Source organism: Sus scrofa, chromosome 8 (genome assembly GCF_000003025.6).
Source record: "Sus scrofa isolate TJ Tabasco breed Duroc chromosome 8, Sscrofa11.1, whole genome shotgun sequence".
Classification (NCBI taxonomy): domain Eukaryota; kingdom Metazoa; phylum Chordata; class Mammalia; order Artiodactyla; family Suidae; genus Sus; species Sus scrofa.
This window is the reverse complement of record NC_010450.4, coordinates 71,863,228-71,876,788: the sequence shown is the minus strand read 5'-3', so window position 1 is coordinate 71,876,788 and position 13,561 is coordinate 71,863,228. Positions and strand designations below refer to the sequence as shown.

The 13,561-nt window shown below is 42.3% G+C and overlaps 1 protein-coding gene across 2 annotated transcripts in view; it reads left to right on the top strand.

Moving 5' to 3' along the window:
• SCARB2 (scavenger receptor class B member 2) overlaps positions 1-13,561 on the top strand; it is a 72,067-nt gene that overhangs the window by 33,673 nt on the left and 24,833 nt on the right. For both annotated transcript variants that reach the window (NM_001244155.1, XM_005666776.2), the window contains 2 exon segments: positions 1,657-1,845; positions 8,812-8,903. In NM_001244155.1, the coding sequence (NP_001231084.1) occupies positions 1,657-1,845; positions 8,812-8,903 (281 nt within the window).

Sequence of the window (13,561 nt, the reverse complement as noted above, 5' to 3'; positions counted from 1 at the left end):
TAGAGCAGAGTCCCCATTGTGGCATAGTGGAAATGAATCCGACTGGGGACCATGAGGTTGCGGGTTCGATCCACGGGTTCGGTCCCTGGCATCGCTCAGTGGGTTAAGGATCCGGCGTTGCCATGAGCTGTGGTGTAGGTCGCAGACGCGGCTTGGATCCCGCTTTGCTGTGCGTAGGCCAGCAGCTGTAGCTCTGATTAGACCCCTAGCCTGGGAACCTCCATATGACACCCTAAAAGGACAAAAGACATATGCAGCCCTAAAAGGACAAAAGACAAAAAAAATAAAGTGAAATAAAGTTATCTTAGACCTTCTTTAGGAAGTCTTTCAAATGTAATCTTTTCAACTGGGTAACAAAATGCAAATTTTAGGATTCTCCCCCACACTCAGTTTCTTCCTGTGTCTTCAGGATCAGCACAAGTGCAAATAAATGTTACTATAGGATTTTGGAGGGTAGCTGATAATTTTAAAAATATTTATTTGCCCCTTGTTTGGGTTCAGAAACTCTACCAATAGAATTTGGCTATCACTTCTTGGAATTCCCCTGTGGTGCAGTGGGTTAAGGATATGGTTTCATCACTGCAGTGGCTCAGGCTGCTGCTGTGGCATGGGTTCAATCCCTGGCCCGGGAACTTCCACATGCTGTGGGCATGGCCAAAAAGAAGAAGAATTTGCTTACCACTACTTAATTTAGTTTTCTACCTTGGATTTTTTTAACTATTAAAATACGTGTTGACTTTTTCTCTTGTTTTCAAATAGCAGAGACTGGGCGGTTGATTATAGCCTAGCATGATTACACTGGGCTCTGTTTTGTTTTTTGTTTTTTGTTTTTTTGCCTTTTCTAGGGCCACTCCAGCAGCATATGGAGGTTCCCAGGCTAGGGGTCTAATCAGAGCTGTAGTCATCGGCCTACGCCAGAGCCACAGCAATGCAGGATCTGAGCCGAGTCTGCGACGTATACCACAGCTCACCGCAATACCGTATCCTTAACCCATGGAGCAAGGCCAGGGATCGAACCCACAACCTCATGGTTCCTAGTTGAATTCGTTAACCACTGAGCCACGACGGGAACTCCTGGGCTCTGTTTTTAATGGCAATAACCTAATAATAATCTAATAAAAAATACATGGAAAAAAAAAATGAAAAAACAAATACCTGAGACCCAGGAAAATTTTCTTCATTTACACCAACCCCTTCTAAGGCTTCTATTGTAGCTCCTATGTGACCACTGCATAGTCAGCTGGACACTCATGATGGAGAGTGTGGAACGTGTTAGATCCTAGGTCTGCCCAGTTGCCTAGTGGGGCAGTTTATGGGGACCAAACCTATAGCCCTGATCAGGAGGAACGTGGCGCCACCTTGTGGCTAAAGTTACCAATGTATTTGGGAGCGTTTTTTACCCCCTTCTGCTGTGTCAGAAAAACTCAAGAGTTGCCAGGAAGGATGCCAAATTCACACTGAAAAAGTGTAATACTGAGAAAGGACAATAACTGAAGAGTCTTATTCTTCACACTCAGCCAGAGGGGAGCACACTGGCTTATTTTTCAGCTGTTTTGATCTCAACATTTACATTTACCTTTGCAGCCCCGTTTGCTGAAGGGGCCGTGGGAGTGTGGGGTGGGGATGCTGCTGTCTGAACTTGCTTGTGCTCCTCAGACCGCCATGGAATGGACCCACCTGCCCCTGCTCCGCGAGATCATCGAAGCCCTGTTGAGGGCCTATCGTCAGAAGCTCTTTGTGACTCACACAGTGGATGAATTGCTTTGGGGCTACAAAGATGAAATCTTGTCCCTCATCAACATTTTGGAACCCGACATCTCTCCCTATTTTGGCCTGTTCTATGGGGTAAGTTGATCTGTTGATTTTTCTTTTCAGGGATTCTTTGTTCAGCCGAGGGGGAGGGCAGTCTGAGCCAGATGTTATCTTCACTTTGGCTTTCTCCCAGGAGGAGACCAAAATTGCTCAGAATTCTAGATGTCTTACAGAGCGCATGAAAAATAAGACGGTGCTTTTTAGTAGGGGCAAAAAACTTTTCCCACGATTTCAACATGCTGCCAGTGCTGACTCTGCATGAGTGTTGCTGTGAGAAATAGATAGAGGAGTTCCCGTCGTGGCGCAGTGGTTAACGAATCTGACTAGGAACCATGGGGTTGCGGGTTCGATCCCTGGCCTTGCTCAGTGGGTTAACGATCCGGCGTTGCCGTGAGCTGTGGTGTAGGTTGCAGACGCGGCTTGGATCCCATGTTGCTGTGGCTCTGGCATAGACTGGCAGCTACAGCTCCGATTAGACCCCTAGCCTGGGAAACTCCATATGCCGCGGGAGCGGCCCAAGAAATGGCAAAAAGACAAAAAGACAAAAAAAAAAAAAAAAAAAAGAAATAGAGTGGCTGTGCCGTGAATCAGCTGCCATCTTTCAAAGTATCATCAATTTCAGGGATCCATGCCAAGTCTTATTTTGATTACCTGGGAACTAAACCCATAAATCAGCCTAGAATGGATAAGCAACGAAGTCCTGCTGTGTAGCACAGAGAACTATTATCTAATCACTTGTATAGAACATGACAGAAGATAATATGAGAAAAAGAATGTATATCTATGTATAACTGGGTCATTTTGCTGTACAGCAGAAATTGACAGAATGTTACAAATCAACTATAATAAAAATTTTAAAAAAATAGATCAGCCTGGCAAAAGTAAACAAGGAACTAAATAGCGACGTGACAGTCCATTAGGGGTGGGAGCTATTTATTAGATTTTCAGACATCTTATTTATGAAAGAGGCTGGATAGTTTGAAACTCTGTGCGTCCTGGTCTATGATTTCTTCTGCCTATAAGTGGACTTTTGTATCATTCCTTGCAGATTCACTTTGGTTTGAAACCAAAAATATTGACATTCGAGTACTTATTCAAAGCATATTTTATTGCTGCCTGAGCTTCAAATGAATTAAAATTAAAAGTAATAAAGAATCGGAAGTTGTCTGATGGCCTAGTGAGTTAAGGCGCCCGGGTTTTCACCACTGTGGCTCTGATCGCTGCTGTGGGGCAGATTTGATCTCCGGCCTGGGAATTTCCGTACGCTGCAGGTGTGGCAAAACAAAAAACAAACAAAAACAAGACCAAGAGGGAAGCTGAAATAATCATTACAACTCTTATTTTTTAAAAAAGTAATAAAAACCCCTCCCCCTCGAAAATAAAACCCTTGCATAAAATGGATAGTTGGGAGATGAGTCAATGACAAACTTGGGAAGAACAGGTTATAGAGTAGAGGCAGGATACAGAATTGGGATAAATTTCCTCATCTTTAGATTTGTTGTTATTCTCTGGCTCTAACTACTCAAGAATCTCACCTTCATCATTCAGTCTCCTAGCATTTCACCTTCTCTTGTGAATGGTGCTCCTACTGCTCCTGTACTGTCAAGGGTATACAAAACTTAGAAACTGTTCAGAGTGGGAACTAACTTTTAAACATCTTTGCAAGATGAGTGTGTCCTGCGAGTAGGGTCCCACCAACCCTAAATCCTTCACTCTGGGTGAGCAGGCTGCCTGATGTTCCCTAAAGGTCCCATCTAATAGGGGTCCAGCTTCCACCAGAAGAAACATTGATGTCTTTTTTTTTTTTTTTTTTTGTCTTTTTGCCTTTTCTAGGGCCGCTTCCTGTGGCATATGGAGGTTCTCAGGCTAGGGGTCGAATCGGAGCTATAGCCGTCGTCTACACCAGAACCACAGCAACGTGGGATCCGAGCCGCATCCACAGCCTGCACCACAGCTCATGGCAACACTGGATCCTCAACCCACTGAGCAAGACCATGGATCAAACCCACAACCTCATGGTTCCTAGTCGGATTCGTTAACCACTGCACCACGACAGGAACTCCAAGCACTGATGTCTTATTAAGCTGTGACTAGACTCTCTTCTAGAAATCATTTCAGAGGAGCTTCCTGTAGAGGATACAAAGGTTTCCTTAAGCTCCCTTTGGTCCCAGCGGCTAAGATCCATCTGCTAAGTAGATCCTGTTTCTAATACCTCAGCATTTCTCAGAAAATTTTTGTCATTGAGCCTGCTTTGTCTTTACGTTGACCTCATCGGGCTTATAATATGTATCTTTAGATAGATGTTTAACATGTAACTCATCCATATGGACCTATTGGAGAAATTGGCATTTTGCTTTTCTGTGGCAGGGGTGTATTTTATTTTTTTTCTTTCTCTGCCCCTGGCCATTGCCTCTCCTTGCAAGCACACTGCAGCTCTCTGAGCCCCCGTTAGTGAAAAGCCCTACCAGGGCTCAGTTAGATTCGGACCTGGAGTGGATTTCCCACCCCTGGGAAACAGAGCATGAGACTTAGACCCAGGGGGCTGCATGTGTGTCCTGACTTTTTCATTTAATAACTATAAGACTTCTCTGAACCTCACTTTCATCACTGGTAACTTAAGATTAAAGGTATCCAGAGTTCCCATCGTGGCGCAGTGGTTAACAAATCTGACTAGGAACCATGAGGTTGCGGGTTCGATCCCTGGCCTTGCTCAGTGGGTTAAGGATCCAGCGTTGCGGTGAGCTGTGGTGTAGGTCGTAGACGAGGCTCGGATCTGGCATTGCTGTGGCTCTGGCGTTGCTGCGGCTCTGGCGTAGGCTGGTGGCTACAGTTCTGATTCGACCCCTAGCCCGGGAACCTCCATATGCCGAGGGAGGTGGCCCTAGAAAAGACAAAAAGACAAAAAAAAAAAAAACAAAAAAAAAGGTTAAAGGTATCCACACTCCAAAGGTTGCTTTGAATGGCCCAATGAGAGTCCGCAAAAGTGCTCTGCAAACTGTAAATTGCAACACACATTTCAGGAACACTGGTTCTTTTTCCCTTCCATGACTGGCTCAAAAAAAAAAAAAAATTAATATGAATGGCTGGGGTATGTTTTCATTTTGAAGCTAAATAAACTCTCTATAGTGTTGTTGGAAAAAGAGGCAAAGGTGTCTCCTCTTTGGTTTTTTCACCTGCTCTGGCCAAAAACTAATTCTATAGGCAGCAGCACGGAAGTCCACACTTGAGCCATCATTCATTCAAGACCGGGCCAGGCTGTGGGGTTGTCTCCTTCCCTGACACGGCCTTGTCTGCACCTGCCCCACCCGGCCTCAGACCCTTCCTTAATCTTAGTGGCATTCGGCCACATTCCCCTGTGATCCCCTGGACCTGTGTGCCCGGTCCACCTGTTCCATCACATGCTGTGTTGCAAACAGAAAGCCTTAAAGCACTTGAACACTTTTCCTTCAAAGACTTTAATGATGAAATAGCCAAACAGCAAATGGGGTGGGACAGGGTGTGAGAGTGACTGGGGGAAGGTAATACAGACAGAGTATTGGCACTGGGCTCCCGAGAAAAGGTGACCTGGCTGAATGTCAGGTGCTCTTATTTGCCTTTGGAAAGCCAGTCCGCTCATCTGTACCCGTTGATTTCAGAGCACCTCTGTTTTCCTTGGCATAAGAGAGTTCAAGCATCTCCCAGTGAGTGTGGATTCCTGGAAGGATAAAATGAGAGTGGCTGGGGAGTATCTTTGAGGGTCAGCCGGTCCAGCCAATCCTCCTGGATGGATTAGGCTTGTATCAGGCTAGTGGTGTGGATGCTGTCAGCCTGTTCTCAGAACATCTCTCCACCTCCTGCAGTAATAGTTCCTTGTGTTAACCCAAATCCCTACCGTCATGCCACAAAACCCATCATTCCTGCTTGTCCTCACATAACAAAGGTTCTAGAGAGTGACAGGGAAGCATTCACATCCAGTGTCTGACTCTTGGGCTGAAAGCAGCTGGGAAGAACTCTTTGAGTTGCTCTGAAATATTTAAATGCTGAACCAGTTCGCTTAACCCACATGTGGGTTAAGCATAGGTCTTCAGAAAGGCACAGACATGCATTTTTAAAACTGATGGTTCAGCTTTTTTTTTTTTTTTTAATGTGAGGTATTTGAATTTGCTTCTAAATTGTTGTGTTTGTTCACATTGTTGCCCTTAAAAAAGTCCTTTCTTGTATCTTAAAGTCACATAAAATTTCCTGTGTGGACACAACGTGACTATTATGTATGTGGACCGTGTTGGTATGTTGACATAGTTGGTGAGATGAAGTTAAGTGATAAAAGAACCCAAGTAGGCAAAAAAAATTGAAAAGAGAATTCAGAGAGCCTGAATGCCTTTTAAGGCAAATGATTGAAAAAAAGAGTTCAACCTCAGTAAATACAGAAATGCAAAAAGAGATAAGAAACCCTTTTTTTGTTGACCCAATAAGCCAAATCTAGCGAAAGGCATTTGGGAAATGTAAACTGATTTATCTTGCTGTTTCCACTGGGTGGCCTTGAGCAACTTGATACCATGAATCAAAAGCTTTAAAAATGTTCATGTTCTTTTGTCTGGTAATTTCACTTTTAGTGATCCTTTTAGAAAATGAAATACAGAAAAGATTTTGAATCATGAAGATATTCATACATCATTGTTAGTGGCAAAAAATTCAAAACTAGATATTCAGTAATAGGAAAATGGTTAGGTTATAATATTACCACATAATATTATAGAGTCAGTAAATTTTACCTATGAAGAACTTCTGATAACACAGGAAATATACATATCAGTAAAGAAATTGTGTATTTGTATATATGTACAAAAATTGTGTATATTATATAGTATGTATGTATATATTATATATATCTTAGTTCTATAGACAAATTTTGTGTAGAAAACAGACCAAAATACTTCTAAAAATATACATATATATTTCTTGAAGTCCTCCACTTAACTTGGATGTGGCCTAAGCTAAATGGTTAAGCATTTAAATACTTCCAAGAAACCTTTTCGTTCTGCCAGAAGTCAAAGCCCATCCCCAGATGAAGAACTTTTGAGAACGTATAGAGTGTCTGCTCCTAAGAAGTGTCACTTGTGGAGTTCCCGTCGTGGCGCAGTGGTTAACGAATCCGACTAGGAACCATGAGGTTGCGGGTTCGGTCCCTGCCCTTGCTCAGTGGGTTAACGATCCGGCGTTGCCATGAGCTGTGATGTAGGTTGCAGACGCGGCTCGGATCCCGCGTTGCTGTGGCTCTGGCGTAGGCCGGTGGCTACAGCTCCGATTAGACCCCTAGCCTGGGAATCTCCATATGCCGCGGAAGCGGCCCAAGAAATAGCAAAAAGACAAAAAAAAAAAAAAAAAAAAAAAAGAAGTGTCACTTGTAAAGAATATATACCTGAAGAAACCTTTCATTGCAAGTGTGATTGTATCAATGCCACTTTCTTCTAGCGCAGCTCTTGATATGTAATTGGGTCCTGGCCCTGGAGTTATGCTTTTTTTAATTGAGATATAATTCAGTTAAAATAAACATAAAATTATGTTGAATGTAAAGCTCACTATTTAAAAGCGTACATTTCAGTGGTTTTTTTAGTATCTTTACAAGGCTGTGCAACCACCACCACTGTCTAATTCCAGAACATTTTCTTCCCCCAAACCACAACCCGTTAGCAGATACGTCCATTCGCCTCTCCTACCAGCTTCTGGTAACCACAAATCTATTTTCTGTCTCTATGGACTGGCCCATTCTGGACAGCTGTATAATGGAATGGAATTTATATGAATTCATACACTATATGATCTTTCATGTCTAGTTTCTTTTATGTAGTATTTTTAGAAGGTTTATCCATGCGTGACATGTATCAGCATTTCCTTCCTTTTTATGGCTGTGTAATAATATTCACTGAATGGATATACCACACAATTCTCTATCCATTCTTCAGCTGATGAATACTTGGATTATTTCTACTTTTTGGCTATTATGAATGATGCTGCTATGAACATTTATATAGGAGTTTTTGTATGAACATTAGATCTGTACCTTGGAGTGGAATTCTCTTGGGTAGATACATGGGAGTGGCAGGTTGGAGTCATATGGCAACATTAGGTTTAACTTTTTGACAAACCAGCCAAACTCTTTCCCACAGCAGTTGCAACATCTCACTTCCCACCAGCGATATGGGAAGGCTCTAGTTTCTCCACATCTTCACCAACATCTGTTTTTTTCCTTTTCTTTTAATTGCTATCCTCATGGTTGGAAAGTTGTATCTCATTGTGATTTTGATTTGCATTTTCCTAATGACTAATAAGGCTGAGCATCTTTTCACGTACTTATTGCTTATTGGCTATTTGGATATTTTCTTTGGGGAAAGAAAGGATTTCTTTAAATCCTTTGTGTGTTATTTAATTGGGCTCATACTTTTTAAAACCATAAAGTAATAATGTGGTTAGTATGGGATTTAGCAAAATAGTCACTCTATTCCCTAGTTCTGGTTCAGTCTCATGTAGCAATTAGGGCCCAACTAGGACAGTTTCATAAAGATTAAATGTGCTGCTTCCTGTATCAGTTAGGGTTCTCTAGGAAAACGGAGTTGATGGAGATCTGTGTATCTGTATCTACTGAGAGATTTATATTAAGGAATTGGCCTATGCTTTTGTGGGGGCTGGCAATAACTGAAATCCAGAATTTCAGTGGCCGGTCTGAAATCCATAGGACAGATGATCTGGCAGGCTGGAAACTCAAGTAGGATTTCTACATTGCTGTCTTAAAGAGAATCCCTTTTTCTCTAGGAAACCTGTTTGCTTTTAAAGCCTTCAGCTGGTTGGACGAGCCCACCCATATTTTCAACAGTGATCTCATTTACTTAAGGGAACTCTAGAAAATATAGCAGCCTCTAGAGTATTGTTTGACAAAAGGACTGGGTACCATAGCCTAGCCAAGCTGACACATAAAATGAACCATCACAGTTACTTTAGTTGACCATATTCACTCATTTTCAGAAAAATGGCACTAACGATGGAGACTACGTCTTTCTAACTGGAGAAGACAATTACCTTAACTTTTCCAAAATTGTGGAATGGAATGGAAAAACGTAAGTGTAATGATTTATTGGTGTAATTAATTTTTTTCAATTTTCATTTAAACCGAATGTCCACTTCTGCTTTATTTTAAAAAAAATTTAGCAGTATCATTTTTTGGATGAAAAAATACCTATCTATACATTTTAAAATCTATAATTATGTAAAATAGCCTACAATATAAATAATATAGTATGACTGTGTACAATTATTATTTTCTAATTCAAAATTGGGGGTAGGGTACTTCACAAATTAAATATTCATCATTTGTAAGTGTCTTGTGACAAGGCAAGAATCACAAAGCCAGGGAAGTTTTCACTCTCGGTCTTAGTCTCTGAATGATGCATAGCTGCAGCACAGATACATTTCAAATCACTGCTTTTTTTTTTTTTTTTTTAGGGCCACACCCACTGCATATGGAGGTTCCCAGGCCAGGAGTTGAATCGGAGCTGTAGCTGCTGGTCTGTGCCACAGCCACAGCAACGCAAGTTCCAAGCCGCATCTGTGACCTACACCACAGTTCATGGCAACACCGGATCCTTAACCCACTGATCAAGGCCAGGGATTGAACCTGCATCCTCATGGATGCTAGTCCGTTTCATTAACCGCTGAACCACAATGGGAACTCCTGCTTGTTTTGAGGGAAGGAAAGAAGCTCTCTTAATTTAATTTAGTGATTGTGCTTTGTGCGTTTTTCTTTTAAATTGAAAAACCTTTCAGTTCGTATGACAGCATTTCAAAATATTTTAGTATGTATAATTTACGAACAAACTACCTCCAAGAAGGAACTGAAGCTGCTTGCAATAAAGCCACACATAAAGCAAAAAGATTTTTTTGTAAGTCATAGAAATTAGACGTCTTTGAGACTTCTTTGAGAGAAAAGAGGGCTAATTCTTCAGGGATTATGGTAAGAGAAATCCTGTTCATGAACATTCAGTTAACTTGAAGCTTCCCAGAAATACAGGCCGAAAAAAACTGGTGTGGAATATTAGCTTCACTACTTTTCCGTAAAGCTACAACTGCTTTTAAATTAAAAGTTTATTTAGATTTTTAAAAACACTCATACATATACATTTGTGTACACACACACACACAAACACACACACACACTCTGCCTAGAAAAGAAGAACCCTGAAAGCATAACACTGGCAACAATGTTGCCTTTGGAGGGGAATCAGATGACTGGGCACTGGCTTAGGAGGGATATTTACTTGTACACAGGATATGGCTGGATTTTGGTTTAAACCCAATCTGTTACTTCCTAGTCTTTTAAGGGGGTTAATCCTTTTATATGCATATTGTAATACTGATACATTTATAACATAATGATATATTATTTGATATAAGTAGACTCATCTTTGACATTCTTTTTCACCCTTAGCTCATTTATGTCTATTCTGTCCTTAGATTAACAATATATATTTTCCTAACAAAACTAAAGCTGTGTATTTTCTCTTTTTCCATTAACTTTGCCTGTTTCTTCTCTTTCTTTCTTTCTTTTTTTTTTTTGCTTTTTAGGGCTGCACCTGTGGCATATGGACATTCCTAGGCTAGGGGTCCAACTGGAGCTGCAGTTGCCAGCCTACGCCACAGCCAGAGGGGTGCTGGATCCGAGTCGTATCTGTGACCTACACCACAGCTCACAGCAACACCAGATCTTTAACCCACTGAACAAACCTAGGGATCACACCCCCCATGGATACTAGTTGGGTTCCTTATCACTGAGCCGTGATGGGAGCTCCAAACTTGGCCTATTTCTGAACACACATAGACACACAAACATACACACACACCCCGCTTTTGTGTTATTCTTGTCTACAACTTGTTTCACCTTCTTATGAAGCCAAATATAAGTAAAAGTTCATTATTTTATAGTAAATAATTAAATGTACTAAGGTTTTTTTTCTTATTAGGATTGCACCTGCGGCATATGGAAGTTCCTAGGCTAGGGGTCAAATCAGAGCTGCAGCAGCTGGCCACAGCAATGCCAGATCCGAGCCACATTTTCAGCCTACACCGAGCTCATGGCAATGTCAGATTGTAGCCCACTGAGTGGGGCCAGGAATCAAACCCTCATCCTTATGGATACTAGTCGAATTCTTAACCTGCTGAATCACAACGGGAACTCCCCAACATATTTTATTAGGTTTTTTTCCTTCTCATATCTTCCCCCTGGGGTTAGTTTCTTCTTGCTGAAGATCATTAATACAGCGGTTCTCAACAAGAGGCAGTTTTGCCCCCAGAGGATAGTGGTGATGTCCAGATACATTTTTGGTTGTCATAACTGGAGCTAGCCACTGGCATCTCCTGGGTGGAGACCTGGGATGCCTCTGAACACCCTGCAGTGTAAAGGACAGACCGCCCACAGAGTTATCAGGCTCGAAATGTTAGTAGGTTGAGAAACCCTCTATTAGTGATCTCAGAGAGACAGCAGTGAGTGACAGCTTGGAGTGAGATCTTAATTGTCTGCTCAGGAATTGAACCTGGGCAGCCTGGATGAGACCCAGGAGCCCTAACCACTAGATTAGCTCAAGGCTGAGAGTAGAATTGCCCTGATTCTTGCCCCCTGTTCAAAGCAAGAATGTTTCAAGGAGGCAAAGGCTATAGAAACAGGAGGAAGTTTCTTGTTATGAGTCACAGTACTGGAGTTCCCGTCGTGGCGCAGTGGTTAACGAATCCGACTAGGAACCATGAGGTTGCGGGTTCCGTCCCTGCCCTTGCTCAGTGGGTTAACAATCCGGCGTTGCCGTGAGCTGTGGTGTAGGTTGCAGACGCGGCTTGGATCTTGCGTTGCTGTGGCTCTGGTGTAGGCCGGTGGCTGCAGCTCCAGATTCAGCCCCTAGCCTGGGAACCTCCATATGCTGCGGGAGCGGCCCAAGAAATAGCAAAAAAAGACCAAAAAAAAAAAAAAAAAAAAGAGTCACAGTACACCATGTGGGAGAGCACACAGAGGAATCCTGTTTATTTAAGTCAGAAGCAAAGCTGTAATGCACGCCCTAAAGAGGAGTGTGGGTGTCGGAGTCAGAGTCCCCCTCAGTGAGGAGCAAGCCAGAGCTGATTTAAATCACTTATATAGGACAGTTCTTCTGGGTCTTTGTTTACCTTTAGCCAATTGTCCTGTTTTAATTCTCACACCTGACTGGACACAGGACCCTCCCCAACATGCGTGCGCATCTTTTGACAAAGATGGATTCCAGGGCAAAGGGTGCCAGGAGGTATCAGGACTTATATGGCCTGGCGCCCCCTCCCTTTCTGACCCCGAGAGTCTTACTGCACATGTGTAATTGGGGAGCTCTCCTTGACCCCAGGAGTGATTGAATGGTCATCTTTCTAGATGGAACATGAAACAAGGCCTAAAAGGACACAGACTCCCTCTTATCAAGCAGGCCCATGTAACGGATAAGTTCCCAAAGACAAAGATAAGCCCCAAGGCCACAGACTACAAGGCTCAGCCAAACGCCCCTGTCTATAAAAAATCAAGCACTCCCCTGCAGCGGGGAAGTCTCGCCTGCTCAGGGCTTGAGACCACTGTGTTGGTCAGCAGACTTCCCTGGCAATCTCATTGCTCCAGCCTCTGCCTTCTCCTTCTTCTAACAATCTTATCTCTCCACTCCGGCTGAGCTTGGCTCCTTCACCTCTTTCCTTGAGGTGTCAAAGAGAAACAAGGCCCAGTTTCCTTGGCCTAAGGAGTCCCAGCTCTTCCCAGCCCAGGGACCCATCTGCCTCCTGCCTCCTTAGTAGTTCTTTCCGTAAGGATCTGTGGGTGTTATACTTTCTTAGACATTGCATATTTAAAAGATCTTTATTTCACTCTTAATTTTCAATGATTTTCATTGGGTGTAGAGTTCTAGGTTGACATTTAGAAATTAAGAAGCTATTACTCCATTGGCTTTTTTTTTTTTTTTTTTTTTTTGTCTTTTTAGGTCCACACCTGCAGCATATGGAGGTTCTCAGGCTAGGGGTTGAATCAGAGCTGTGGCTGGTGGTCTACATCACAGCCCAGCAATGCCAGATCCTTAACCCACAGAGCGAGGCAAGGGATTGAACCTGCATCCTCATGGATGCCAGTTAGATTCATTTCCATTGAGCCACAACGGGAACTCCCTCCATTGGCTTTTGATATCTTTTTCCTTGACCTTTTGCAGTTTTACTACAACATATCCAGGTTTGAATTTATTTTATTTACTGCATTTGGCCCTTGGGGCATACTTTTAATCTAAGGCCTCATATCTTTCTTAAGGTTTGGAAAACTTTCAGCAATTGCCTCTTAAATTATTGCTTCTCTGTTATTCACTCTGTTCTCACTACCCTTCCCCAAACTCCTATTAATTGTTCATTGGAGCCCCTTGATATATTCTGTATAGCTTGATCCTTTAATTTTTAACCTTTCTGAGTTTATATTTGCATAAATTCCTTAGAACGATCTTTCATTTAGCCATTTCTCTGTGCCAACTACGTGCCAATAGAGTTTATCCCTATGTTGAGGTTTTCTTTCAGAAACTATTTTTATGCCCCGAGATTTCTATTTTTCATTCTTTCAGTCTTTCTACTCTTACTTCATTCTTTCCTTTTTATTTTTAATAACATACCATTCTTTTCTAAGGATGTTTTGCTTTCGCTTGTCTCATTGAGGATGCTAAACACATTTATGTAAAGTATTAGCTGGATTGTT